Source organism: Oxyura jamaicensis, chromosome 1 (assembly GCF_011077185.1).
Source record: "Oxyura jamaicensis isolate SHBP4307 breed ruddy duck chromosome 1, BPBGC_Ojam_1.0, whole genome shotgun sequence".
Taxonomy (NCBI): domain Eukaryota; kingdom Metazoa; phylum Chordata; class Aves; order Anseriformes; family Anatidae; genus Oxyura; species Oxyura jamaicensis.
In genome coordinates this window covers 46276921-46303834 of record NC_048893.1, presented here as the reverse complement: position 1 = coordinate 46303834, position 26914 = coordinate 46276921, and the positions used below count along the sequence as shown (strand labels likewise).

Sequence of the window (26914 nt, the reverse complement as noted above, 5' to 3'; positions counted from 1 at the left end):
GGGGGGGGGCGCGGGCGGGGCGGGGAATTGCCCCTCTTCGTCCCTAGCGGGGTCACCGTGTCGCGTGGGCCTCGCGTGAAGCGGCTGGGAAATGGGAAACGTGTCTGCGCCTCAGCGACAAAGTCAGATGGGTTTGCGGGGACTGGCTGTGCTTTTCTGGGGTACCCAAAAAAGGGCATTTATAGAGGAAGCGGTCTGTAAAATAATTATTATTTAGTATTATGATTTATGATGACGAAGCCTGTGGTTTTGGATAGGAAAAGCTCCTCAAATAAGGAATGCGGAGTGACATCAGTGCTACCTGTTCATGGCTCTGGCCTGTACCTGAAAGTTTTCATCCACAATCGACCTTGCACGCTATTGATACGCCGGTTACTTACGTTGCTGGAATTAGAATCGTTGAGGTTGGAGGAGACCTTCAAGGTCATCAGGTCCCATCACTTCCTCAAGCGATGTAAATCCTTGGCGAGAATCTACTTCGCAGGTGCAGCACCTGCCCCCTGCGTGTAGTTCTTCAGTGAAAGTGGTATTTGACCTGTAGCTCCACGGTTCTTTAGTTACTGCAGCAATTACCACTTTGACTGAAAAAGTTCTGCTACGTAGGGAATAAAAGATCTCTCTGCACGTGCACTTGACTGCTTTCTTTGTGTTTTGGAAATGCGTTTCCCGCACTAGGAAAGGTGCTTTGACATGTTGCTGTATCGAGCACGTGTTACTGTGTCACTCACTGTTTGTGTTTCATATGGGAAATTCCAACTATAACAAGATAAGAAACAGTAGGTGAAACAACCAATTTTTTTGGTGGGGTGTGGGGGAAACCCCTAGTGAGCAGAGCTGGGTGAGGCACCTGCTGATGATAACGGGTACTTTGCAATAGCCACCAAAAATAGCTTCCCAAGTGCTTAGGGGTGTTCTTGCAAAGTGGAGGCTCCACAAGGAATAGCAAGTAACCTCCACACACATGAGCCAGAGAGGGGAATTAGCCAGGAGAGGAAGGCATCACAGGCAGTTAATGCTGCGATGTACTTATCTGTAGTTACTATTTCATTTTTGTTCTTGGGCCACAAGCTCTCCTCAGTTATCTGTGGTTCTTAGGAAGCAGCTACGTTTTTTTCTGTAGGTCACTTCTCAAGTTATTCTTCAGCAGTCACTATTGCAAGGAGACCATCAGCATGTAGACCTCTGTTATTATGAGCAGCAGTGTTCTCTGAGCTTCTGGCACTCACGTGAACAAGACATTGTACGCTATTATAAGCAATGGTGATAAATGTAGTAACGTTTATTGCATTAACTCTGCTCAGGTCATGCTCACTTATTCTTCCTGACTTACATATACCTTCATACCATACAAAGCTGCTATTTGATAGTCCTCCCATTCAGAGCAGCTGAACTCTTCTTATTTCTTTGAACAGCTCTGGAAGTTTTAGCCCATTTCCTTACCATTTCTTGCTTGCTTTAAGTCTAATCGTTCTGTTCTTATCATGTGTTTATGTCTTTGGCTACTTTCCTTGGAAAGCACTCGCGCATTAGATGACAGCATGGGAATTAGTATCAAGAAAGAAATGGACAAAGCAGGGAGGACATCTTGTTTTGATCTTGAGAACCTGTAGTCCGAGGCCTCTTTTGGAAGAGTAGAGAAGCTCATGATGGCAAGAGCACTGAGAAAGGCGTATGAAGTATGCCAAGGTATTTGGCAACTCCTGAGATAGTATACCATCTCTACAAAGCTGCTGTGAAGAAAATACCTGACAGTATATGCTCGGCAGCTAGTGCATCTCTGCTTCTCTCTCATATCACAGAATTTTGATATGAGAAAAATCTCATGGAATCACAGAATTTTCTAGGTTGGAAGAGACCTCAAGATCATCAAGTCCAACCTCTGACCTAACACTAATAGTCCCCACTAAACCATATCCCTAAGCTCTACATCTAAACGTCTTTTAAAGACCTCCAGGAATGGTGACTCTACCACTTCCCTGGGCAGCCTGTCCCAGTGTCTAACAACCCTTTCGGTAAAGAAGTTCTTCCTAACATCCAACCTAAAACTCCCCTGGCGCAACTTAAGCCCATTCCCCCTCGTCCTGTCACCAGGCACGTGGGAGAACAGGCCAACCCCCACCTCGCTACAGCCTCCCTTGAGGTACCTGTAGAGAGCGATAAGGTCACCCCTGAGCCTCCTTTTCTCCAGGCTGAACAAGCCCAGCTCCCTCAGCCGCTCCTCGTAAGCCTTGTTCTCCAGGCCCCTCACCAGCTTCGTAGCCCTTCTCTGGACTCGCTCGAGCACCTCCATGTCCTTCTTGTAGCAAGGGGCCCAAAATATCTTCGGTAATTTCTTTCTCTTCCTCCTTTCTGTTCTGTCCACCAAGGTACCAGGAGAGCAGGACCTAGCATCTCTTCTGCTCACTCACTCTAGAAGACAAGGTTTACGTTTCAGTGTGACTTGTGCAGGAACAGCCAGCACCTTGATGTAGCTTTTGTTGATACTGCTCTGTAAAGTCTTCCAATACGAAAATAGTTCAAAAGTCATAGAGTATCCCAAGTTGAAAGGGATCCATGAGGATCATCAAGCCCAGCTCCTGGCCCCACTCAGAACTACCTAAATCTTAAACCATTTGTCTGAGGGCATTGCCCAAAACCTTCTTGAATTCTGACAGGCTCAGTGCTGTGACCACGTGTACTGGGTCTGGCTGGGATGTTAACTTTCCCTGCAGCAGCCCATACAGTGCTGCGCTCTGCACCTGTAGCTAGAACAGCAGTGGTATCACACCGGTGTTGTGTCTGCTGCTGAGCAGTGCTGGCACAGCATCAGGACTCTCTCTAACCCTCCTAGGGGGTGGGCAAAAAAGTGAGAAAGAAACATCACCAGGGCAGCTGACCTAAACCACCCAAAGGGATATTCCATACCATATGATTCACACTCAGCAATAAAAGGTGGAAAAAGGAAGAAGAGGGGAGGGGTGGGCTCTCGTTGTGAAAACGTCTGTCCTCCTCCCGAACACCGGCTACGTGCGTTGAGGCCCTGCTTCAAGGATGTGGTCAAGCATCGCTCATTTGTGGGAAGTAGAGAGTAATTTCTTTCCTCTGCACTTCCACATAGCCTTTACTTGTTTTGTTTTGTTATTCCCTTTCCCCCTGCCTCTTCGTCTTTCCCTTTTTTCCCTTTAGTTGAATTGTTTAATTAATAATAATATTTCCTTAATATATATATATATATGTATATATATATTTAATTAAATTATCCTTATCTCAACCCATGAGTTGTTCTTTCCTTTACTTCTTCCCCTCCTCATCTGAGGAGGGGGAGTGAGAGAGCGGTTGTGGTGTTCAGCTGCCTAGCACGGTAAAACCACCACACCACGTCCCTGGGGAGCCTGTCCCAGTGCCCGACCACCCTCTGGGTGCAGAACCTTTCCCTAACCCCCAGCCTGACCCTCCCCTGTCCCAGCTCCATGCCATTCCCTCAGGTCCTGTCGCTGTCCCCAGAGAATGAGCACTCAGTGTTGGTTACTTCTTAAACCTCACAAAAATTACCAGGAAAAGTTAGACAATTTTCCTAGAAAACTATGAATGTGTTGTTACTTCAGTGTAGATCAGGCAGAGAGAGAAGCTAAGACAGCTTGTGATCAGTGGGTTTGTTGGTGTGTGCCGTGGGTAGGGGTGTCTTGTAGGTTCCACAGCCTGTGCATGGGAGAAGTGCCAGTGATAGTGCATTCAGCTATGAAAAATAGAATTATTTTGCTGGACACAATGTTTCCTAAGCCTTTGGTACTCATACGCAGTAGTGGACATGAAGAAAGAGACTGCCTGACTGTGCCACGCTGCTGGTGTGCTTCCCCACGCCTCTGTCAGCTGTGCAGCACTTCGGTGATCTCTTGCAGTGCCCTTGGCCTGTTGTAAGCTGTCATCTGTATGCTTTTCCACTCCATTTGTGTTTACTATCTTCCTTTGCAAGTACAGTGTGAAAACTAGCACGCAACAACAGGATAACTCAACTTGCTAGGATCGCTTATGTTCATGAGGCATTTCCAGTATGGTCCTTTGTTTGGTCAAGAGCATGCCAGAAGCTGTTCTCTACCTGCTCACCAGTTAAGTCTTTGCCTGGGCCTGTTTGGGTGCCTAGCGTGTCAGTCTCCTGAGTCAGCAGCTCAGAGTAGTAGAGGTCCTTGCCAATTATGCTTGGGATTGCCACCACCTAATGCCGTTACACCAGTGTGGGGAAAAGAGTCTTTGTTGCAGCTTTCAACAAACTCCTGCAGTCCTGAAAGTGGCTATAAATGCACTCTTCTTGATCTCTATTCTTACATTAAAGAAATGTTGTCATTGTTGTGATAACAAATCCCTAATCAGGAAGGAAGCGATCCTTCCTGTTTTTCGTGCCAAAACAGAATGGGCAGGAGAGACGAGAGAAGCAGAACAGGGGGTGCTTCACCTATTCCACATCAGTTATGTCCAGTGTTATTTTTTGCATATTTTTCAGGTCATAGCTCTGTCCAACAGGCCTAAAGGCATCAATTTCAACCATCTGCGTTACAAATTGTGCTGTAGCAAACAGATGATGTCCTGCTGATAGATATTTATGAGCTTCTGAAGCCCATTAATCTTTTTCATTATCAAATATCTGTTACATGAATATCTCCCTGAAGGAGGACAAGCACAAGGATGGCATCACTGCCCTGGGAAAACAATATTACCCACGCAGAAGTTCAAGAGCTGTTGCAGATCACTGTGACTGAGTGATTATGAGTGATGGTCATTTTGCTGGTCCAGAAGTGTTGCCATCCTCTATCCAGTTTATAAATGAATTCCTACAGCACCCAGCAATTTTCATTCACCGACTGAATAGTCTCCTTCAGTTCAAGTTCTTGCGGTTGTTCTTCTTGCGGTTGTTCTACTTTACTTCAGTTCGTCCTCTTAACTTCAGTTCTCACATTTGTTTTTGCAGTTGCTCTTTTAATGAAAGCTCTACAAACATTAGGAGAGAGGGGGCAGAACCTGAGAGACACAGAGGTGCCCTGATATGCTTGGCATGTGTTTGTCTGCCAGCAGTGTGTCAAATTAAAAATTGCTCTAATGTAGGGCAGATTATGGAAAAAAATAAGTGATACTTTTTATTAATGTCTGTCAATTAAAAAAGGTAGTAAGACAGAATAGAGGACACTTGGTGTTAAGTTCTTGAGATGAGGTTTTTAACCGCAGCATTCTGTCTTGTAGTCCATTTTGGCTTGTAAAGTACGGTGTGCACTATGCTGTGATAGTTTCTGATGAGGTTATCATTCCATGCACAACCCACTGTTATCTCTGCTATTTACCTCTTTAGATCCTTTCCCTTCTTAACCGATATAGCGTGGTATCAAAAGTCTGTACTGTATGGCATAGTATCAGAAGCCCACCTAAACTTCCTCTGTTTCCATTATCTAGAAAAACGAGCTGTCTCGTCCAAGGAAGATGTCAAGTGAGTGTTGCAATCTCTGGTGACCTCATGTGGTATCCTCATTGATGACCCGTTTTCTTCTTCATCTTTGAATTTTGCAATAAAGAATAATTATTCTCAGTAGCATGCTGGCTTTTGATCAGATTCATAGGACTGACATACTGCTTTTTTCTCCTTGTAAGTATAGTCATTCTGTTTGCTATTTTCCACTTCTGAGTTTATAGATTTATCAAAAATCTTCTGTGCTGGATCTTTGATCTCGTGCACCCATTCTTTCAGAACACTGGAACGAAGGTGATCCAAATACTGTTCCAAAAGGGCATTTTCAGCTTCAGTGTCCTGCTTCCAGCTGAGTCATTTGTCCTGTATTTTAATGAACTTGTGCCATATTTGTTACATGTGGGTAGTTGTTAAAGCTATGCTCAGATAGGTTGGAAGGGACCTGTAGAGATCATTGTGTGCCACCCCCCTGTTCAAGCAGGGTCACCTAGAGCAGTTTGCCCAGGCCCATGTCCAGGTGGCTTTTGAGTACCTGCAAGGGTGGAGAGTTCCCAGCTTCTCTGGGCAGCCTGTGCCAGTCCTTCGTCACCCTCACAGTAAAGAAGTGCTCCCTGATGTGCAGACGGAACCTCTTGTGGGACTGATGGGTCTTGTGCCCTTCCTAGGAACACTTCTGCCCACGCTAGTTACTTAATGTTGCTACTCACTAGCTACTTCAGCATTAATGGAAATTTATGTTAAAGAATAGTCCTGCTAAAGGCTGGCTGGGTGGCATGGTGCCAGTGTCACTGTTGAATCTAAGCTTTTATTCCTGGTCTAGAGGATCTGATCAGTAGTAAGACTCCACACTTTTGAAATGTTGGATTTATTGTTTCTTCCTTCAATCCCAGACTGAAAAATACAATTTATGTTGTATATGTCATCTTTCCCAACTTCAAACTTTATTTTGTGGAAATGGGAAAATAATGCCAAATGACCAAAAAAAAAAAAAAAGACTTTATTTTGCTTCTCTATCTTTATCACATCTCAGAATCCAAACAAATCTGTACCTTAGGATAAGGTGGGGATGAATGCAAAGAGTCAAAAAATCTCATGTCCAAATCCAAGATTTTGTATCCATGCAATGTACTGAACACAGTTCTACTGAAACTAGATTAAGTAACTAGAATTGGAACCCACAGACCTAGAACAAAGGTTTTGAAAGTATATCAGGTGCTTTCATTTCACAGCCCACCCTTACTCAAGCAGTTGCATTCCCATCACTGGGAAAAATACCGCTGCACAGAAATGGGATTACCCTTTGTACAGTTAGGAGAAATGTGATCTCTGTTTGCCTTTTTGCTGAAGCGTATGAAGCTAATGAGAAAAATGAGTCCTGAAAACTACAGAAGTGTTTTCCAAGCAGCATGCCATCCTGAGAGAGAAAGGGAAGGCACCGGGGCTAAGCAGAGGTGGCAGCTGCATGGCACAGGGCTTGGCCTCTTGAGAGGAGGTAGGAATGCAACCATCCTTTTAGGAGGGACAGGACAGAAGTGCTTGGGAAATGCTGGGCAACATCATAAAGCATTCAAATGTCATAAGCTCCAAAAGACTATTCTCACAGCATGTTCAAGCAACAATCCAAAGCGCTGCTTGGAGCTGAGTGGCATGGGGGATGCATACAGATGTTTTGACATACAGAATTCTGTAAGGTTTGAGACATTCTGACAAAAGGCACCACCGTTTCTCAGCATAAAACAGCCATGTTCAGAACATCCATTAACTCGTGCTCAGCACACCTACAATAGCCAAACATATCTAAAATATGGTATTTCTTTGCCTAGAATACTGGTACATCACTAATTTGAGATGTCCAGGTCCTTGTCTGCACACTTTCAAACCAAATCTGTCTTATATCAAAACACTCCAGGACATTTATTTTCACAAATGTTTTTTCCATCCAAATTGAGCTGGTCTATAATTATTTTGCTTTAAAAAGCAAAGCAAAAACAATTCAAAACCCCAGGAAACCTAACCTTAGAACTTTTTTGTTCTGGTGAAAATTGCAAGTTGCAGTCATTCAAACACGTGAAAACTTCAGGACTTCCAAAACAAAGTCATTCTTGTCAAGTAGCGGGGTTCAAAATGTATTGTCATTTTTTAAATTATTACTATTTTTTTTTTTCTTTAAGTGTCAAGTGTTATATGTTCTGAAAAAGGAGCTGAAAAAGAACATTCACACAACCTCAACGGTAGCGTCTCTATTGCTGCCTCAACAGGGTTTTTCTCACTGATTATTGGGTGGAATAAAGATGTAGTATTGTCATTTTATACACTTGGATGAAATAAAGCCAGTTTTAAATATATGCTTCTGTCAAAAACAGTGTTTACCTGTTTGAGACTGCTCTGTCTCCCCAAAGGCACTTCTTTGTCTGGCTGTTGCCAGAAGAGGTGTTTGGGTTTCTCTCATTTTTTCCTTCTTACTTCCATCCTCTTCTTTACATTGGTACTAAGGTTTGTGGGTGGAGCTGTAACCTGGCTCATGAGACTGCCTTGACCATAAACTAGGTGGCTAAAAGAGGAAAACAAAGTAACAAACAAAAAAGACTATTTTATCTTTTTCAGACATATCGGTTCTTGTTCCATCTCTCCACTTGTCTGCATAAACATTACCATTAGTGTTGTAAAATGGTACTGCAGCTTTCATCTGCACCCGCTGTTAATGTCAGGTTAAATTGCCCGTGTAACTGCAGCCTGGGGAGACCCCTCTGCTGCAAGATGCTGAACTTGTGGCAAGTGGGCTAATCCAGACATCTTCTCAGAAGTCTGCTATGTGGAAGGGGAGGACTGGGTAAAGACGCTTCTGGTTGTTGTGGGTGCTGAGTAAAGTCATCAGGCATTTTTGGATAGTATTAATGTCTTATCTAAGCAGACAGAGGAAGGTATTGTATGGGTCATATGGTGTGTGAACCCATACTGACTTTATTATTTTTAATAGGAATTTGAAGACAAAAATACATGATGATCCACAGTAAATTTTCGAGGTCTGATGATCCAAAAATTTTGGCATCCTCTGTGCTAATTGCTCTGGCATCATTTTCACAGGAGGTCTAATACTCTTCTCACAACTTTGTCATGAACCAACTTCCTTGAGACACTTGAGTTTAAAAACCAAAAACCAACATTTCCATTCGTTTAGGCCTCATAATGTGACTGTTTCTCTTATTTCTAGGTTATTTTTTTTTGCACTCAGAAAAGAGTGCACTGTGTTTTCAGTAGGTGTCAAAAGTAACATGACTTGTAATGGATAAACTGTTCTTTGGAGCTGTTGTTTTAGAGAAGGTTCCGGAGTGTTTCAGAAATATTCCACGAGTTTACCAGCATGCAAATGAAGGATAAAGTCTACAAGTATTAGTAACCAGTATAAAACAAACTATGTGTTTCCTTGCCAGCTGAGTGCTGTGACTTGCACAGCCAGGGACTTCCCACCCAAAGCTCCCAATACAGCCTCCTGTTACTCTGTCCTGCAGGGAAGATACAGTTACCACTTGTACCTTCAGTTTACCAGTTCTTACTCATCGCTATCCTTGTCAGAGAGGTCCGGCTCAGCTTCTCACCTGTATTCAGAAGTCCACTTTTGAATGGGTAAATAATCCAGGGCTGCCATTGATAATGAATTTCAGAGCTTTTTGTAGCATGTAAGATTTCTTCATGAGGCTTTTCCATGATGGCAATAATGTGCAACCTCCTGCTGAAAATGCAAAGAGCTTCCCCTTTTCACAGATCCAGTGACGTGGAACTGTACGTGGGTTATAAAGCTCTTCAGGATGCAGAGATGTTTGCAATAGTAGGTGTATATTGTGTATCAGAGAATATTAGGGAACAATAAGAGGTTAATGGCTTCAAAGTAGTTCTCAGAAACTGCTTCTAGATCCTGTGATGGTGTAGTACTGGAGAAAGAAAGGTCTACCCTACTGTGGCGGTGAAAACAGAACAGAAATCTAAATGTCTCTTCCCCTGTCGAAGTCATTGTCTAATATTATCCCTGTCAGTGGCTGGCTGCGTGTCAGTCGAGTAAAAGGAGGAGGTGGTTACCGGCCAGGAGAATATGACCAAGGCTTTTAAATACTGTTGCTTGGGAAGTCTTATTAATGGCTTCACATAAGATCGATGTGCACTAATTCTTCCTAGCAGTATCTTTTTAAAAGCCTTTAGCAATCTGTCATCCTCGTCTCCCTCCCCCCAGTTATAAAGCCACATTAGTCAGGAGAAATCGCACAGTCCTGGGAAGTTTCAAACTGCAGCCGCTGATGCTGTCAGGAAAATGCTACTGTGCAGGAGCACAGGTGCAATTACACTGACTGCTGCTTCTCATCCTGGGCTCGGGTCATCCTGGAGGGACGAGTGGAAAGAAACGGGGAGGTGGGTGAGATTCTGTCAGATGCGTGGGAACAGTACAGAAGAGAAAAATGGAATGCCCTCTTCCAGGAGACAAAGCTTGCGCTCTCTGTGAGTTTTAGATCAACTTTTTCAAATCTATGTTTTGAGGGGGGAGGATTTCAATACTGTTTATTTTGTTTTGAGTTTTGCCACCTGTTAAACTAATCTGCTAAGCTTTGCTGTCAGAAATGTTACATCTTTTATGTTTCCTTGTTTTTTAAACTGAGAATTCATAGCCTGTACTCATTTTGGAGGTTGTTTGCGCTCCCACGGTGTTCCTGGCCCATTTGAATCCTTGGCTTTGAAGAAAAAATTCCTGTATTTTAAGAAGAGATCTTTAAACCCTTTGCTTTGTGCAATGACATTAAATATTATCTTTTTGGTATTTTTATTAAGGCTATTCTCCATTAGCTGTGGTTGGAAACTAGAGCAGGGTACTTTTTACTATTTACTACTAGGTAGTAAATTTTACCATGGAGTGATAGTGTTGGGTGTGGGAAGCCCCCACCTCTAATGGAGAAATCCTGAGTCATTTAGTTCATGATGCATCAGCAAAAATAATATGGGTGTGGCTTTGATATTCAGCTGCTATTGTAACAAGACTATGAAAGCTTACGGGGTTATAATATCCTTTGTGATTACAAAGGCTTTCTCAGAATATGCACAAAAGGACATATTAAAGTACAATATTTGTGCTTTCAAGGCTGCAATAGATACAGATACTGGAGCAGATATCAATCAAAAGTAAGCCCTTTCCTGTAGCTAGGGAATTTTCTACCAACCCTTTAATCACATAGTGCATAGTGTTATGTGTTTGATTATTTTTTAATGTTTGGCTTGTTTTTTGTATTTATTTTTACTGTAGGCTTAGAGTTGCAAACAAGATGTTTGATCTTTGGTTCAGTTTAGGTGATTTTTTTTCTAATAAAGTATTGTATAGTAAGTGGCATTAAAGTAAGCATTGAGAAAAGGTTAAGAACAAAATAATTTCAGCAGACTGTTCTTTAATCCTGTGAAATATATCTTGGGTTTAGAATGAGACTCAACAACTTTCAACAATGAAAAAATACATATGCTCAGTGAGTTGTGAATGAGAAGGAAGGGCTTTTTTCTTGATTCTGGACATGGGAGCTTATATAAAACTATACAATACTATAAATATCTACTTAGATTTGGATGGCTTTGTGGGGTGTCTGACAGTAGTGAATTAGAAAATACAAAGATAAGTGGGTTTTTGTTGTTGTCAGCTTCTGCTGAGTTACCAGAAAACCCTGTTTCTTAAAATCTTCAGAAAACTTATTCCTGTTCAGTACTTTTTTTCACTTATTAACTGTATTCTCCTTGTCTAGCCTGTAAGAAGTGCACCAAAGAATAATGTCATCTTGTCATCTGGAACTGTTCTCCATTTCCAGCACACATTTTTGACAAGTAGCATAATAAAAAATGCCCTGATTGTAAATGCAATGCCTTTCTCTTATATCTAGGTGATCTCAGAAAGTAACTTAGAAGACAAAACTTTGAAGAAACTTCAGATATAAATACAGCATGTTGCTGAAAAACCCTGTCTTGATATCCTCACTTGCTTTAGATGGTGTTTGCCATCAGTAACTGGTACTGTGATGGTAATATAACAATAAGCTGAATTATGACTTTTTTTTTTTCTTTTCTACTTTCTAAATCAGTCATTATCATGTTGCTCTACCAGAGACAACTGGAAATAAATAAATGAACCTGATTGTCAAATGTGAGTAATAGTAACTGTTCTAGTTAGTATTCAAGTTGAGTGGTTGAATGTAAAGATAAAGATTCAAAAATACAAGGAAATAGAGTCTTTTAGATAATATGACGCTGTGTTAATAGGAAGATGAAATTTCATCTTTAAATTTCCTGATCAGACTGTCCACTGAAACGGTGTTGCTGTCCCTTTACCTAACATTCTAACCTAAAAGATTTCTTTCAAGGCTCATTTACAATTTCTGAATTACAACCTACTGGCCTTCTGAAATGTCCAGAATTTCTCAAACTAACACTGTAGTGTCTATAATTATGTAAAACTGTCAAAATCTTTTTTAATGTTGGACTGTTGAAAAAGGGAAGGCATTAATTTTAGGCAAAGAAAATCTGGATGCAAAAAAGCAGATCCTATTTTACCTAACCGAGATGTATATTTCTTACTGTTATCATAGCATTTGCATATGAAAACAGTTGAGCCTGACAATAGCAATGCATGACAGCATGAGCTGAAACCAAGGAACTTTTCTCACAGCTACAAGTGTGCACGCAAAAATATGTGCTGTGCATATCTGTGATTTTCTGATGGGAATGAGGGCAACTAAGAGTGAGAATTTTAGCTAAGGTTGTAATCTAGAAATTCAAAGTCATAATTCGTGGGAGATCATGCATATTATGAGATTAAATTATTGTTTTTAAAGCTTTGTGAAGATGAAAGATGCTTTGTGTTAAGTATAATGCTTCTGTCTCTTGAATTGAAACATGTAGTATATTATTAGCATATTTGAATGTTATCATATTGTACCTGTGTGGGTACATTATAATTTTATGATTTTTTGATAATTTTGGAAGTTTTGTGTGAATGTTCACATACATGAAGTCTACCCTTCAACTTTTTAATATTCCTTTACTGATTTTCTGGCCATTGCTTACTTGTCATCTCTCTTCAGATGTCATATCATGACACATGTCATGGGAGAAATTTGCTATAGATGGCTGGAGAAATCCTCATTGAGTTATACAGACCACACAGCTTTGCAAGTGACAGGCTTGTCATCTGTGTGAAGGAATATATGATAAACATTTGAGTTAAATTTTAATCAATTATCATTTCCCAACTCAATAATCAGAAAACTGTTTTCCAGTTCCCAGCAGTATGAAAAATTTGCAAATCTAACTATGCCAAACTATAATGGAGACATTTTAAAAGCCTTTGAAAAATTAATCAAAAGGATTTTATGTAAAACCTAGTAAGGTGTCTGTATTCTACCTTGATTACAAGAACAAATGAAATTATTCATCACAGCCAGGGGCTGAAGTTTCATTAACATTTGAAGAGAGAGAGCTTTTTTTTTTAACATTATTTCTGTATAGTAGAAATTGTACTACTTAAACTTTACTGCAGGGTTTTGATAGTGCCCCAAAACAGTAAGAATTAGGCATCCTTACATCTATGCAATGTTTTATTTACTAAATACAGCATTCAGGATTTTAGCTAATTCTGGGTTTGGTGGACAGAATCTCTCTGGCTACCTCTCCATCTCTTTGTCTGCCTTCCTTCATCCATTCCTTTGGGAAATTGAACCAATCTAAACAGCATTAGACTGGTTTTCTTGGTCAGCTTTTAAAAAAATGATCTCATCATAGATCACTCCTTTCTGTGCCCTGCACATTTGAAGTGACCTCACACAGTCCGAATAATTATTTTCTTCTTCTTCTCCTGGAATGCCAATGTGAGAAACAATCCCCAGGAGGCGACTGGCTCCCGGTCAAGCCCCCAGTTTGTGAGAAACAATCTGTAGCCAATTGCACAGGCTCAGGTGAGGATCTCAGTGAAGAAGCATTTTTATTTGTGATTGCAATGGAGGGTGTTCTGCAGGCAGGAGTGCACAGCAGAAGTGTATCATAACCTTATATTCCCTATTACCCAACGCTTGATTCCTCCCGTTTCCTCATTGGCTGAGTACTACAGGTTCACAAACTACTCGACACTTACTACTATACTATGTATGTACAATTTTATTCGACCAACCATTATTTTCTCCTTTTCATTTTTTTTTCTTTCATGATTAGAGTGCCCTCGATTTTTTTGTTTGTTTTTTACTGATTTTTGCACTGCTTGTCTTGTTTTTCTTAGCCATCCTCCTTATTTTGGGACAGTGGGACCTTCTACTGTCCCCTTATCTGCTTAACATACTCCCCACTGTTATGCCACTCTTATGCCTGCAAAATCATTTTTGAATATGCAAAGTTAGTGGAATTTTCCACTGCAGAAACACAACTTTAATTCTCACACCAACAGATAGCTTTTCATACTGAATGAATACCTGAAACACACATGCTCTGTGATGGATCATTAGCAAAGACCTAGTTTACATTTCCCTTGAGTTGATTGGTGCTTGCTTGAATCCCTTGTAATGACAAGCCATCAGCTGCCTGAGCTTTCTGCAGTGACCCAGAAGGGGAAATAATTTTACCTTATTTCTACATCAGACAGCTGTTACTATCACCTGTGTCTCTAACATTCTTTGGGTACCTGGATGGTTTCTCTCTAGCCTTCTGTCTCTCCGTAGTGGAGAGAGCAGAATAGAGAAGCCCCCAAAGCAAGAAGGTATACCCTAAGATACTAGTGGAAAAACACCTTGGTATATTTGAGTTAATCTGAGAGCTGTCTGTATTTAGGTGAGTAGCAATAAATAAAAGAATATTCAGGTGTCTTGCTTGTGACAAGTATGATCAAGATGATTGGTTATGCTTGTAACAAGTACGTGTAACAAGATAATTGTCATAACTGGAGACAGAAAAAAGCAGGATTTCCAGGTTATTAAGGTGAAAGAGCCTTAAAACATTTTGTTTGTATTCAAGTTAATACAAATTTGTTTTGAACTTCCCATCTGTATTGGGTTTATGTGGCAAGGGTTTGGTAGCAGGGGGAGTGCAAGGGTGGCTTTTGTGAGAAGAGTCCAGAAGCTGCCCTGTGTCAGATCAGAGAGCAGTTTTAAAGAGCTGCTCTCTGTGGGAAGCCCCCCAAGGATCAGTTAGGGAAGGATGGCATCCCATGGGAGAGACCCCACATGGAGCAGGGGCAGAGAGTGACCATGAAGGGTTAGGGACTGACTGCAGCCCCAATTCCCCTGCACTGCTCAGGGGGAGGAGGTAGAAGAAGGTAGATGGGGAGAAAGTGTTTTCAGTTTGCTTTAAGTTTCTCACTGTTCTGGTGTGCTAGTAATAGGCAGTAAATTATTTTAATCTCCCTGTGCTTAGTCTGTTTTGCCCATGACGTTAGTTGCTGAGTGATCTCCCTGTCCTTATCACAACCCTTGAGCCCTTTCCATTGTATTTTCTTCCTCATTTTCTTTGAGGAGAGGGAATTAGAGAGTGGCTGTGGTGGAGTTTCACTGCCCAGCAGGGTTAAAACACCACATCACACCATCACAGAAGAAGCTGCTTAGGTCACGCAGTGGTGAAGTTGGTTTTCTGGTCTCATCTCTACTAGCTGTAACAAGGAAATGCTAATGTCCATGTAACTGAGCTGGGGGAAGCAGAGGTCTCCAGCTCCTGGATAGATAAAGGGATATAGCTGTGTCCCGCCGTTAGGACATGGAGATGTTCTACCCATTGGACAGATCTGCCAGGAGCCTGGATGCAATTTCCTTGGAGTCCTGCCTGGAGCGAGCTTCAAAACTATGATTTTGAATAAAATATTCTGTGTTCATCCACTGTTTTCATAGAATTGTATAGGTTGGAAAAGACCTTAAAGATCATCAAGTCCAACTATCAACCTGATCCTCCCTGTCCCTCAGTGCCATGTCCACGCATTTCTTAAATACCTCCAGGGATGACAAGTCCAACACCTCCCTGGACAGCCCGTTCCAATGTTTGACCACCCTCTCCATGAAGAAATTCTTCCTCATGTCCAATCCAAACGTCCCCTGGTGCAACTGGAGACTGTTTGCTCTCATTCTATCAGTTGTCACATGAGAAAAGAGGCTGATGCCCTCCTTACTAAAACCTCCTTTCAGGTAGTTGTAGGTGATGAGAATTCCCTTCAGCCTCCTTCAGACTAAACACTCCCAGTTCCCTCAGTTGCTCCTCATAAATATAAGTTTCTAGTCCCTTCACCAGCTTTATTGCTCTGTACCCACTCAAGGAACTCAATATCCTTCTTGTAGTGAGGGGCCCAAAACCAAACACGCTATTCAAGGTGCAGCGACACCAGAGCCACATACAAGAGGACAACCACTTCCCTAGTCCTGCTGGCCACACTGCTTCTGATGCAGGCTTGATGCCGTTGGCCTTCTGGGCCACCTGGGTCACCTGGGCACGCTGCTCATGTTCAGCTGGCTGTTGACCCGCACCTCCTGGTGCTTTTCTTCCCAGCAACTTCCCAGCCACTCTTCCCCAAGCCTATATCACTGCATGGGAGTGTTACTACCCAGGCACAGCACCTGACACGTGGCCTTGTTGAATGTCATGGGATTGGCCTTGGCCATCAATCCAGCCTATCCAGATCCCTCTGCAAAGCCTTCCTGCCCTCAAGCAGATCAACAGTACCACCCAACTTGAAATCACCTGCAAGCTTACTGAGAGTGCACTTGATCCCCTCATGCAGATCACTGATAAATGTGTTAAACAGAATTGGCCCCAAGACTGAGCCTGTGGGAAGCCAAGGGGAGTTCCACTGGTGACCAGCCAGTTGAATGGGGTTAATGGGGGTGAACTCCATTCACTATGAGTCTTTGAGCTCAGCCATCCAGACAGTGAACAATACACCTGTCCAAGACACTAGCAGCAGTTTCTTGGGGGAGAATAGTCTGGGAGATGGTGTCAAACACTAAAATCAAGGCAGACAACATCCACAGCTTTTCCTTCATCTACTCAGTGGGTCATCTTGTCATAGAAGGAGATCGGATTAGTCAGACGCAACCTGCCCTTCATAAACCTGTGCTGGTTGCTTCTGATCTCTCAGTTGTCCTGTATGTGCTGTGTGCTGCTGTTACCAAGGTCAGGCTGACAGGCCTGTAATTCCCCAGAGTTTTGTCTAAACACCTTTGTCTAAACTGTGAAAATTTGGTCTGGTTCTGTCTGAAACCTCCATGTTACTTCAAGAGCCATCTGTGTGTGCAGGTTTGAGTAGTTCAGGTGTGCTGGCAGTATACAGCTTCTGTATGGAGACCATTTTAAGAAGACATGGTTATGCATGTCCATTCAGCTTCAGGATTTGTCCTGAAGTTATTGAGGTAATGTAACACTTGCTGAATAATTAAGGTTGGAAAATACCTCCAAGATCATCTGGTTCAATCATCCCCCTACCACCAATGTCACCCACTAAACCATGTCCCTAAGCACCACGTCCAACCTTTCCTTGAACACCCCCAGGGACAGTGACTCCACCACATCCCTGGGCAACCCATCCCCATGCCTAACTGCTGTTTCTGAGAAGAAATGTCCCCTATTTCCAACCTAAACCTCCTCTGGTGCAACTTGAGGCCATTCCCTCTAGTTCTATCACTAGTTATCTACAAGAAGATGCCGACCCCCAGCTCCCCACACCTTCCTTTCAGGTGGTTGTAGAGAGCAGTAAGGTCTCCCCTGAGCCTCCTCATCCCCAGACTAAACAACCCCAGTTCCTTCAGCCACTCCTCACAGGACTTGTGTTCCAGGCCCTTCACCAGCTTCGTAGCCCTTCTCTGGACACACTCAAGGGCCTCGCCGTCCTTCTTGTAGTGAGGGGCCCAAAGCTGAACACAGTACTTGAGGTGTGGCCTCACCAGAGCTGAGTACAGGGGGATGATCACCTCCTTGGTCCTGCTGGCTACATTGTTCCTGATACAAACCATTGTGCCTTTGGTGTAAATAAAAGAAGTGTTCTAGCCTATTATGTTTCTGTTCTCATTTTTCTTTAGTAATTCTGATAAAGAGACAGGTTCTACTTACAGAGAAACGTAGCGTCCCTACAGCCAGTCCAGCGCATTGCATTGTTCAGTCTGGGTGCATTGTTTAATTATGCATTTGAGAAAGTATTTGACCATTGAGGAAGGACCCTTGGGAAAAAGATAGGATGGTGGTGTCACACTGGAAAAATTCCCACAAGGAAATGAGTCATTAATGTAGCATAGTGCTTTGCACAATCATTGTCATTGTGGGTGAGGGGACTGTCTGGACAGAGCTGTGAGTTGGCATGAATGTTTGAGTTTCAGGTAATGAGTGGACTCTGAATCTGTTATGAGTTAGTTATGCACGGGGAGCATGCAAAGTCTGCATTTGCACGCTTTAGATAGGCAAGAGCGATCCAAAGAACACATTGTTGATAGGATTAAATAATAATAATAATAATAACAACCTTAACAGTAACAAATCCATTTGTTAAGCTAGAATCAACAATTGCTTCAAAATCTTACTGTATGGCAGGCAGTCACTTGAGACTTGGCCATGCTGGTACACGGTCATGGTAGATGCCTTTTTCACAACTCACATCGATGAGTTAATGATAGCTAATGTAACGCTTTGTAGTTGGTGTACTATTGGTCAGTGTTTCTGCAAACCTCCACAATTGTGTGCTTGTTATTATAAACCTTTTCCTTTCTTAGCTTTAAGTATTTTTGTTTTCTCACTGTTAGTAAATTATAATTCTTAAAATATTCATGTTCCTCCTGTGCAGTTCTCTGGTGTTTGCATACTAGTGTGGGGCATTGATAAAGTTTTTTTCAGAGATAAAAAGTAATTCCTAACTAACTAGGCTATCTAAGACTGATTACTGAAAGGTTTTCTTGAAAAAAAAAAAAAAAGTCAATAAAGTCCTTTTATATCTCCTGGGTAGAACTAGATTGCTAGATTTAGCGTAAATATCCTTTCTGCCAATTCTGTCACAGATATTGCTGTACATATGAATGTCAGCAAATAACGGTTAAGTAAATCTAGACATCTGATAGGGATGGAAAGAAAATTCAAAAGCCTAGGTAGATAAATATCTAAAAATGTAAAAATCCATGTCATGGCAATCAGAATCTCCTGCTTTCTCTAAGAAGTTTCATTAAGGACCCTTTCTGAATTAGTAGCTTGCCAGGAACTTTAAGAAGTTGGTTTTAGTTTTGTTCATATTTAGTTTAATTAATTAATTAATTAATTAATTTTGATAACTGTGAGAGTTGGCTGTCAAAAGTGCTAATGTTGACCTCAAATAGAGCAGAAGCCATTTTCTGGTTTACTTTCTCATTTCTGTAAAGCACTCCATAGGTCCCTCATCAGGCTATACTAGGCTTTATTGAATTGCTCTAGTTGTAAAGTTTTTTTTCACTAGAAGCTGTACAAAGTATTCAACTTTTATAAACTTTAGGAAACTGGTGTCATCGAGTGTTTTGGAGTCACTCAAAAATGTTTTAAAATATATACTAAAAATATTGCCAAATACTTGGTTTATTTATTGCTTACATGTAAGTTATAAGCTAAAAAAAAACATCAGGTAACCTGGAAAATATATTACTGTAGGAAAAGCTGGTTAGTTGCATACTTATTTCTCATCACAGTATCATATATTGAATCTCTTACAACTCTTTTGTTATGGTTAAGATAAAACTTGAAAGATATTTAAAGCAAAAATTTGGCTTCTTTGCTGTTACTGTGATACTATGTTCTTTTTTTCCTGTTGCATACCCCATTGCTGATCAAGTGATTTGATTGTGCTTCAGCATCCTGTAGTCATGTTCTGTGGTAAATAGGGAATGTCATTTACCCTTGGTTTTTGTCTTTGTGTTTTTGTTTATTTGTCTGCTTGTTTTTATTTTTATTTTTATTTCAATTTTTTCTTTTTTTAACTTTCTTTCAGAATTCACCACTCTACCAGTATCTGCAGGATTTGGGACACACAGATTTTGAAGTATGTTCCTCTGTGTCGCAGAAGGCAAAGCAATGTGCAGTAGAGGAAGGCCAGAAAGAGCGGACTGTGCACGTTGCCCAGAAAGTGAGTATTCTGCTGCTCCTTAGCATTTATCTTCTCAGAAGAGAACTGCATTGCTTTGTCAGGAGGCAAAAGTGGATGGGGTAAAGGTAAAACTCTTGCTCTAATGATAATAATGGGATAACGGTGAAAATTTTACTGCAATAATAATTATTATTAATGATGATGATGATGGTGATAATAATAATAATAATAATTTAACTATTACAGTGTTGTCATGTGTTGTCTACAAGTATGTTTGGATATGTATGGTCTTCCAGTATAGTTGAAGTGTTTCTTTGCTTCTATGAGAGCTGAGGAAACAACATTTTGATAGTGATTTTTTTAAGAGTTGTAAGTAACTGTATTTACTGGATATTGTAACTATAAGCTTAGCATTACATTCTGTGAACAAAACCTGTAATCTTCTGGAACAAGATATTTATAGAATTGTTAGCCCTCCTCAGACATTCACTTCCTAAATATCACTTAATAAGTGACAAAAAAATAAGGAAGATTATTTCTGGGAAGTATAAATACAGTAACCAATCTGAACAAGAGAGTAGAATTGTAGTTATAGTAATTTTGTAACAGTAACAGCTGACAAGGCTCAGCTGATTCATTAGCTCAGACTTCTTATTTCTGTTATTTTAAGTAAAGGCTTGTGAATTTTTATAATATTTTTTTGTATTAAAAGGGTGCTTGAGATTTAAGAGCTTGGTGGCTACTAAAATATAGTAATGCTATAGAATAGTTTTTATAGCATTAATTTGTTCACTTAACACCTACTATAGTCTACACACAGATAGTATATAGGTTGTGTGACTCAGCCGAGGAGTAGTGTGGGTGAGGGAATTCCTCTTCTGAAGCACCTGATGTAGGAATCTCTTTGCTGGCTCTAAAAGGGGAAGTTTTAGAAAATCCAGTAGTCAATATGTCTTCTCCTTAGCAACTAGGTGGAGCATGCTAAGAGCACTTATTTGCTGCCTACCTCTTTTTCTTCCACGGTGTAGAATTCATTTCTCAGTGGATGTGCTCTAGTTAGATGCTAAGCTGGGAGGATAAAAAGAGGCTCTGTGCTCTTTCCTGGCAACTCCAGGCTAGGGATGTGTTGAGCAGTACCTCTTGGGTAAGAGCCCAAAACAAGCATTTGTGGGCTGATTTGATGATGTCTCTGAAGAATTAGCATTTCTTTCTGCCCTCACACCACCATTTACTGTAGCTTGTGGATAATGTTTTTTTTTCCTGATCCGGGGAAAGAATGTATAGTTATCAAACTGTTTATAAAAGTATGGCATACTCACAAGGAGTGGCATATAGAGTCTTTGAAGTGGAAATTTAGAAGTTGCAGTGTGAAGCTGATTTATCTAGCGGTATTCTGAGAAGTGTTGGTGTATAATATTTTTGTATAATGATATCCATTTTACTACTGTCTGCATAGACTGTATAACCTTCCTCACACACTCATTATTCTGAAACGGCAGGGTAATAAAACAGGAAATGTTTTGGTCTTCAGTCCTGTTGGAGTCTTTCTTCATAGATTGGTTGTGATATGTTTGCGTTTTCCCGATGGGACAGGTATACTATGTGCTTTGCTTCACAGCCTTGAAACCCAGTTTCTAAGACTTGTAGCCCTGTGGAGGTGTACCACATCTCCCTTCTTTTGTGCCCCATTTTCTGATGAAGGATGTCCATTTAGGTGAGATACAGGGTGCACAATCCATTGAGCAGACCAGTGAGTACCGCTGTCTAGCCTGTGAACTGGAGCTGGGAAGGGGATGATTCTTGCAGAGTCTCCACACTTCATTGAATGGTTTCACTAATGTAAGATTATTTTTTTTAATTTAATGAATAAATTGACTTCTAATTACTACTGATGTGGATATCTAGTACATTAGTAATAATGGTTCCTTCTATCAGTGTTCAATGGGCAAGGCTGAATTTAATTCAGACTTAAACTCAAAATTTGATTTAAACTAGCTTGAAAAGAATTCCTGGAAATTATATGTCCACTACCTTTACTTTTCAGAATTGTCCGCTGGCAGTCACCACAACCCTCAAGAAAACAACTAAAAATATATTTTCCCTTTAAAGCTATTGGCAGTTTTGTGGTACATTGACATTGAACATACCTATTCTGGCTTAGTCCAGGAAGTCTTTAATTGAACAGCTGTTAATTGAGAATTAGGGTGACAAATTTCATTGATGGATTATCTGTTCATTACCACGAAGTGGTACCTGGAGTACATCTATTAGCCGTATTACTTTATTTTGCCTATTCACTTTTGTGGAAGTCAGTAAAGCAGTATGATGCTGTGTTCACGTATATAATTTCTACTGAGTTTAATATGAAAGTGCTGTGGGGATAAGAACCTTAAAAGCATGAAGATATACTGCTTTTAAAAGTCATAAGTATTCTGTATTTCCCCTTCCATTCCTCTCAAGCATCTTGCCGTTAATTTTATTGCTTTGGGAGGAAGTCCTCTGCTATTGCGTCAACAGAGGGTGTGTGAAAATGGGCTGCAAGTCTTACAAACAGCAGCATGACATTCACACTGTCTCATCTCAGTCTAGACAAGGATATGGGGTGGGAAAAAGGAAGAAACCTGTGTGTAAGTCAAAAACCTGTTTGTAGTCAGAAAATGTCATTGGTTCTTCCTGCTGCTGATCAAGTAGTAGTTGAGGAACATTAACACTTTTCTTTTGTAACCTAATGTCAGAAAGTCTGGTTTTGTCCTTTGATTTCTGTGTATCCCATTTTGGTAAGGTATCTCAAAAGGAAAGAGCATGGGGGAGAGGCAGCTGGCCACATGTTTAAAGAAGTAGACTGGATTAAGGAGGATCTGAGACTTTGTTAAAACTTCTGTATGAGGTATAGGCAAATCTTTTAAATTCCCATGCAATCATTTCCTCATTTTCACATTGGACTATTATCACTTCCCTTCTCTCACCCCTTGCTGATCTAGTTTACTGAAATTATAAAATGTCTGGGAAACAAATGGTTTCCAAGTTCTGACTATGTACCTACCCACAGTCCTAATGTAAAATGATCTTAGCTGAGGCTTAGTGTAATGCAAATAACATAATCACAGGGAGTAGATGATGATCCATGTTGAGTGATGCCTAGTACGTATGTATCGTTTCCTTTCTGTTTTGAAGAGTAAGTTTACAAATGCCTCAAACACTTCATTAATTTAAAAGATTTTTTAATGTTTATGCACCTGGTCTGGACTGCATTTTACAAAGCGAGTTTTAGCTTTCTTGTGTTATTGTGGTCCATCTACCACTCTAAGTTTTCTGTTGGATCCGGAGGAACCTGGCTTCTGAAACAATACTCTTTTTTTTTTTTTTTTTTTTTTTTTTTTTTTTTAAAAAAAAAAAAAAAAAGGTGGTTGGTTAGCTCTTTAAGGGCAGCATCCGATTCTGCTTTATTTCTCCAATTTCATCCCATTCTACTAGATACAGGATTTGCTCTGGCTAGTAGAGGAGACAGATATGTTCCTGAATAGAAAAGTAAAATATTTTTTTTTTCTAGGCTGTCAGCTGGGTTATAGTGGAAGACTCATATTAGAAAAGCTGCACTATAGCTTTGTCTTTGAGTTGCAGTTGTTTACTCCTCTTATATTCAGTCAAGTAGGAACCCTGTGCAGATACAATCTGGTGACGTATTTTGGCAAGGCAAAGATCTAGCATGGGATCTTTGTGGAGTGGAAAAACAAATCTGGAAGATAAAGAGGTTCCTAGGAACTACAAATATCGCTGCTGTGTTTTGCTCTCCGGCAAAGCAGAGCGTGTTGTTCAGGCTTAATGAACGATAAAGGCATCAGCTGAACTTGAAGCACATCTTAATTAGTTTTTTGTTTGGTTGGTTGTTTTTGTCTTGTTCTGTGTTCTTAATGAGAGCATGGTCTTAATGAACATTGAGCAGAAAAGCTGAAAAGAGGTACTTCAGGATTGTGTGCTGAGGGTTGAAGGAGTATAGATGTGATTTAGCATGGTAATTATAGGTTCAGTGCTCCTAGCTCTACCCATCTCTGGACAAAGTTACAGCTAACGTTCTGATCTCATGAGGACTTGATACTCAAGGGTACTGTTTGAAAGAGCTCCTAGACCTGTTTTCTGGAATTAAATCCAGAATTATTTGGGTAATTCTGCTTGATCTTTAAGGAATTTATTTCTTCACATTTATATTTTTCCTTGCTCCCTCATTTTCCTAGGCTGCTGTGCATATCTGAGTGTCTACATGGGTTTTGCTGTCACACCTTATCCCAGCTCAGATGTGATAATAATTCATCACTAGAACAAGACCGGTGCTGAAGGCAGATACTTAGGATTGTGCTGAGGCTATCCTCAGTAATGCTTAGTACTATCATCTTTCTGAAGTGCACAGAATTGAAATGTGCCCTTGTGACTGATGGTATTTCAGATACCTGCTAATTTGCCATTTCAAGTTCAACCTGTGCAGAAGAGAAACATTCTTAAGAATTTAATTCTAGGTTCAAATGAATGTACCTAAAATGTTTGTGTCCTATGCTATTTTTTATTAATGTTAGGCATTATATATCTTCATTATTAAGCTTAATTCTGTTAATTAATAATTATTATAATTATAATTAAATATAATAATTATAGTTATTTAGCAAGCTTATTAAGAGGAATCATTTGACTGACTTGTGTTCTAAAATCGTAAAAATGATACTCCAGAAGCACTGGCAACATGACTCAACTTGCGTGTTGATGAAAGTTGTTTTACTTGTCAGTAACACTCCCAATGGGAGTGCAGACTGTGAGACACTATCCCAAGGATCTGAATAATAGAATGTGTTACTGCACTCTGCTGGGTCACAGCCCAAGACAGTGGGTTGTCTTGTTTTGTGTTTTCAAGCACTGACATGCCTGGTGAGCATTTATGCAAGCTCATATTTTTATTTTGAAATGAAAACATGGCAAATAAACCGAACAATTACTTATATAGCACATTAGTCTGCCTTTTTTTCAGTACTTACATAATCAGGTTTAGTCAGCTGGTAGCAGCTGAAAACTCTTTGGTGTAGATCTAAATTCTTATGATAAAAACTAAAGAACTTGAGAAGCCTAAGCAGTTGAAAATTATAGGCTCTAAGAGGCATCATTGTAAATAGTAAATGGTCAACTTCTTTTACACTTCACTGTACTGAGACAGATACTTTGGGCAAGTCCTAGGGCAAGGACTTTTGTTTATTTCATCTCATTTTTCCACAAAGTATAATCAGATAATTTTATTTTGCACCACTTTACAAGAAGCTCTTCCTTGGAAGATAATCTACTGCTGCAGTTTGTGACACCCTTCTCCTCTTCAGATGTCAGTGCCCTTGAGCAACTTCAGAATCTTTGCCCATACAGCAGGGTTGAATCTTGCTTTTACAAGCACTACTGATAGTAGTGATAGAAATTAGTATAGAAACAGGCCCTCTTATTTTTTGATAGCTTATCCAATATTGCACGTGAAAGTGTACTCTCTAACATACTTCACAACCTCATCCGTATTATTCTGTAGGCTGAAAAGTGTGGATTGCTGGAATAGCCCCTCTTAACAATCCACAGTGACACCTGTGTACTGGGAAGAAGTATCATTATTGGGCCCATGTTATCAGATTGGCATAGGTCTGCAACTCTAATTGTTTACAGAAAGATGAAACATATGCAAAGAAAAACTTGAGTTGGGTTACCTAATGCTCTGTGAAGCATAAAGGCTTTAGAGAAGGACAATTTCTGGTGTTACTCAAAGCCCTTCTGCCCCGACTCTCTGCATCAAGCTTCAGTCATGCAGCCTCTCAAAGGGCTGTTACACTGATCGGTCTGGCTGTCCTGCCTCCAGTTGCTCGTCTAACTAAATCACAGGGCTAACCACATAGCTCAATACTTGTGTTTGATTTTATTCTTCCATTTCCAACCATAGAGTTAGGAGCCTATTGGAGAAGTCTGTGCTGCTCTTCCCAAACAGCTTTGAGAAGCAAAGGAGCGTTTCTGTAGCTTGTATTGGAACAGGTTTGTACCTGGAATCCCAGACCTCAGAAGCTCAGTGACAGTTCCTCAGGGGAAGAGTGACCATCTGTATGTAGTAAATTTCAGTTTTACACTTCTTTTTCTTGAAAAGGAGAGTGAGAGAAAAGGAAGAAGATGATTCAATGTAAACATCCTTTATACATTAAGGTATATATTTCAATTAATGGTAATGTGTCTCAGAAGTTTGAAGATTAAGAGGTAGAGCCCCAGAATTCATGAAATAGATGTAAGTAAATCATTTGAAAAATACTTCCCGTCAATTCAGTCTGAGGAAAGTAGCTATACAATGTCTGTCAGAAACTCTGCCTTTTTCAGGAAATGACTGCAGAGTGAAGCAAATCATGCTTCTACTTAATTATGATCTTTCATGCATCGTCTTTTAGGAGGATATGTGAGTAAAATGTGTGATGACAGCAAGCCCCTCTAATTAGCGATGTTCAAAGTTAGGTTTACAGCTCAGATCAAAGTATGGATTTAGGTTGCATAGGAAGCAGTGTGGAGAGAGAAGTACCTGATCGCAAGTGCTGCTGTGACAGCATGTTTCTGACACAGTTCCTGTTCCTACCATCACTCTTTCCTGCCTCTGTTCACTCGTCCTTCAGAGTCTTGTCCTTGAGCTATGGTGGTCCTCCAAGGAGAGGTTGTTCCTCTCCCAGTCTTTTCCTTCTGTTCAGTCTCTGTCAGCCATTTAACTTCGCTGCTTAAGAAGAGATAAAATCTTTCACATTGATGCAGTAGCTGCCAACCGGAGATCAAACAAATTCAAGCTGTATTTATTTTTAACAGTATAGCATAACAATCCATCACACTCTGAATAGGTGGGGTTAACTAAGCTTTATTTCACGGCCTTGTGTACAGGCAAACGGAGCGGAAGCAGATGTTCCCTTAGCATACTCTGAAGTTAGGCCAAATAGAATAAGAGAAACTTCCTTACAGGTACGTGTGTTTGAATTAACAAGGAAAGCAGATGCACAAATAGAGGAATTGTCTGTCTGTTCTTTATTTTTTTTCTTTTTTTTTTTTTTTAATGAAATAATTTCTGTTCCCTTCAGCAAGGCATCCTGTCAAAACTAGTTGAATTCTTCAGAAGTTGGTTTCCTTTTCCACAATATAAGAAAGATGATGACATCCTTCACCGACTGGTAAGTCATTACTTTTTTTTTATTTTTTTAATTTTCTTTTCTAATCCACAGGTCTTCACCTCCTTTGTACCATGTCCTCCAAGCACTATCTTTGGTCTCTTTTGTTTTATGTTTTAAGTGTTTTACTTTCTCTTTTGGTAATAATGATTCTAGTTTTCAGAGTCAGGGTGCTAGGCAAGTTGGTCACAGTCCAAAAAGAAAAAATATTAG

The 26914-nt window shown here is 40.4% G+C and overlaps 1 protein-coding gene across 4 annotated transcripts in view; it reads left to right on the top strand.

Moving 5' to 3' along the window:
- The window catches only part of VEZT (vezatin, adherens junctions transmembrane protein), a 63692-nt gene that overhangs the window by 659 nt on the left and 36119 nt on the right, over positions 1-26914 (top strand). For all 4 annotated transcript variants that reach the window (XM_035336992.1, XM_035336983.1, XM_035337005.1 and 1 more), the window contains exons 2-3: positions 19407-19541; positions 26615-26704. In XM_035336992.1, the coding sequence (XP_035192883.1) occupies positions 19407-19541; positions 26615-26704 (225 nt within the window). The remainder of the gene's footprint in view (positions 1-19406; positions 19542-26614; positions 26705-26914) is intronic.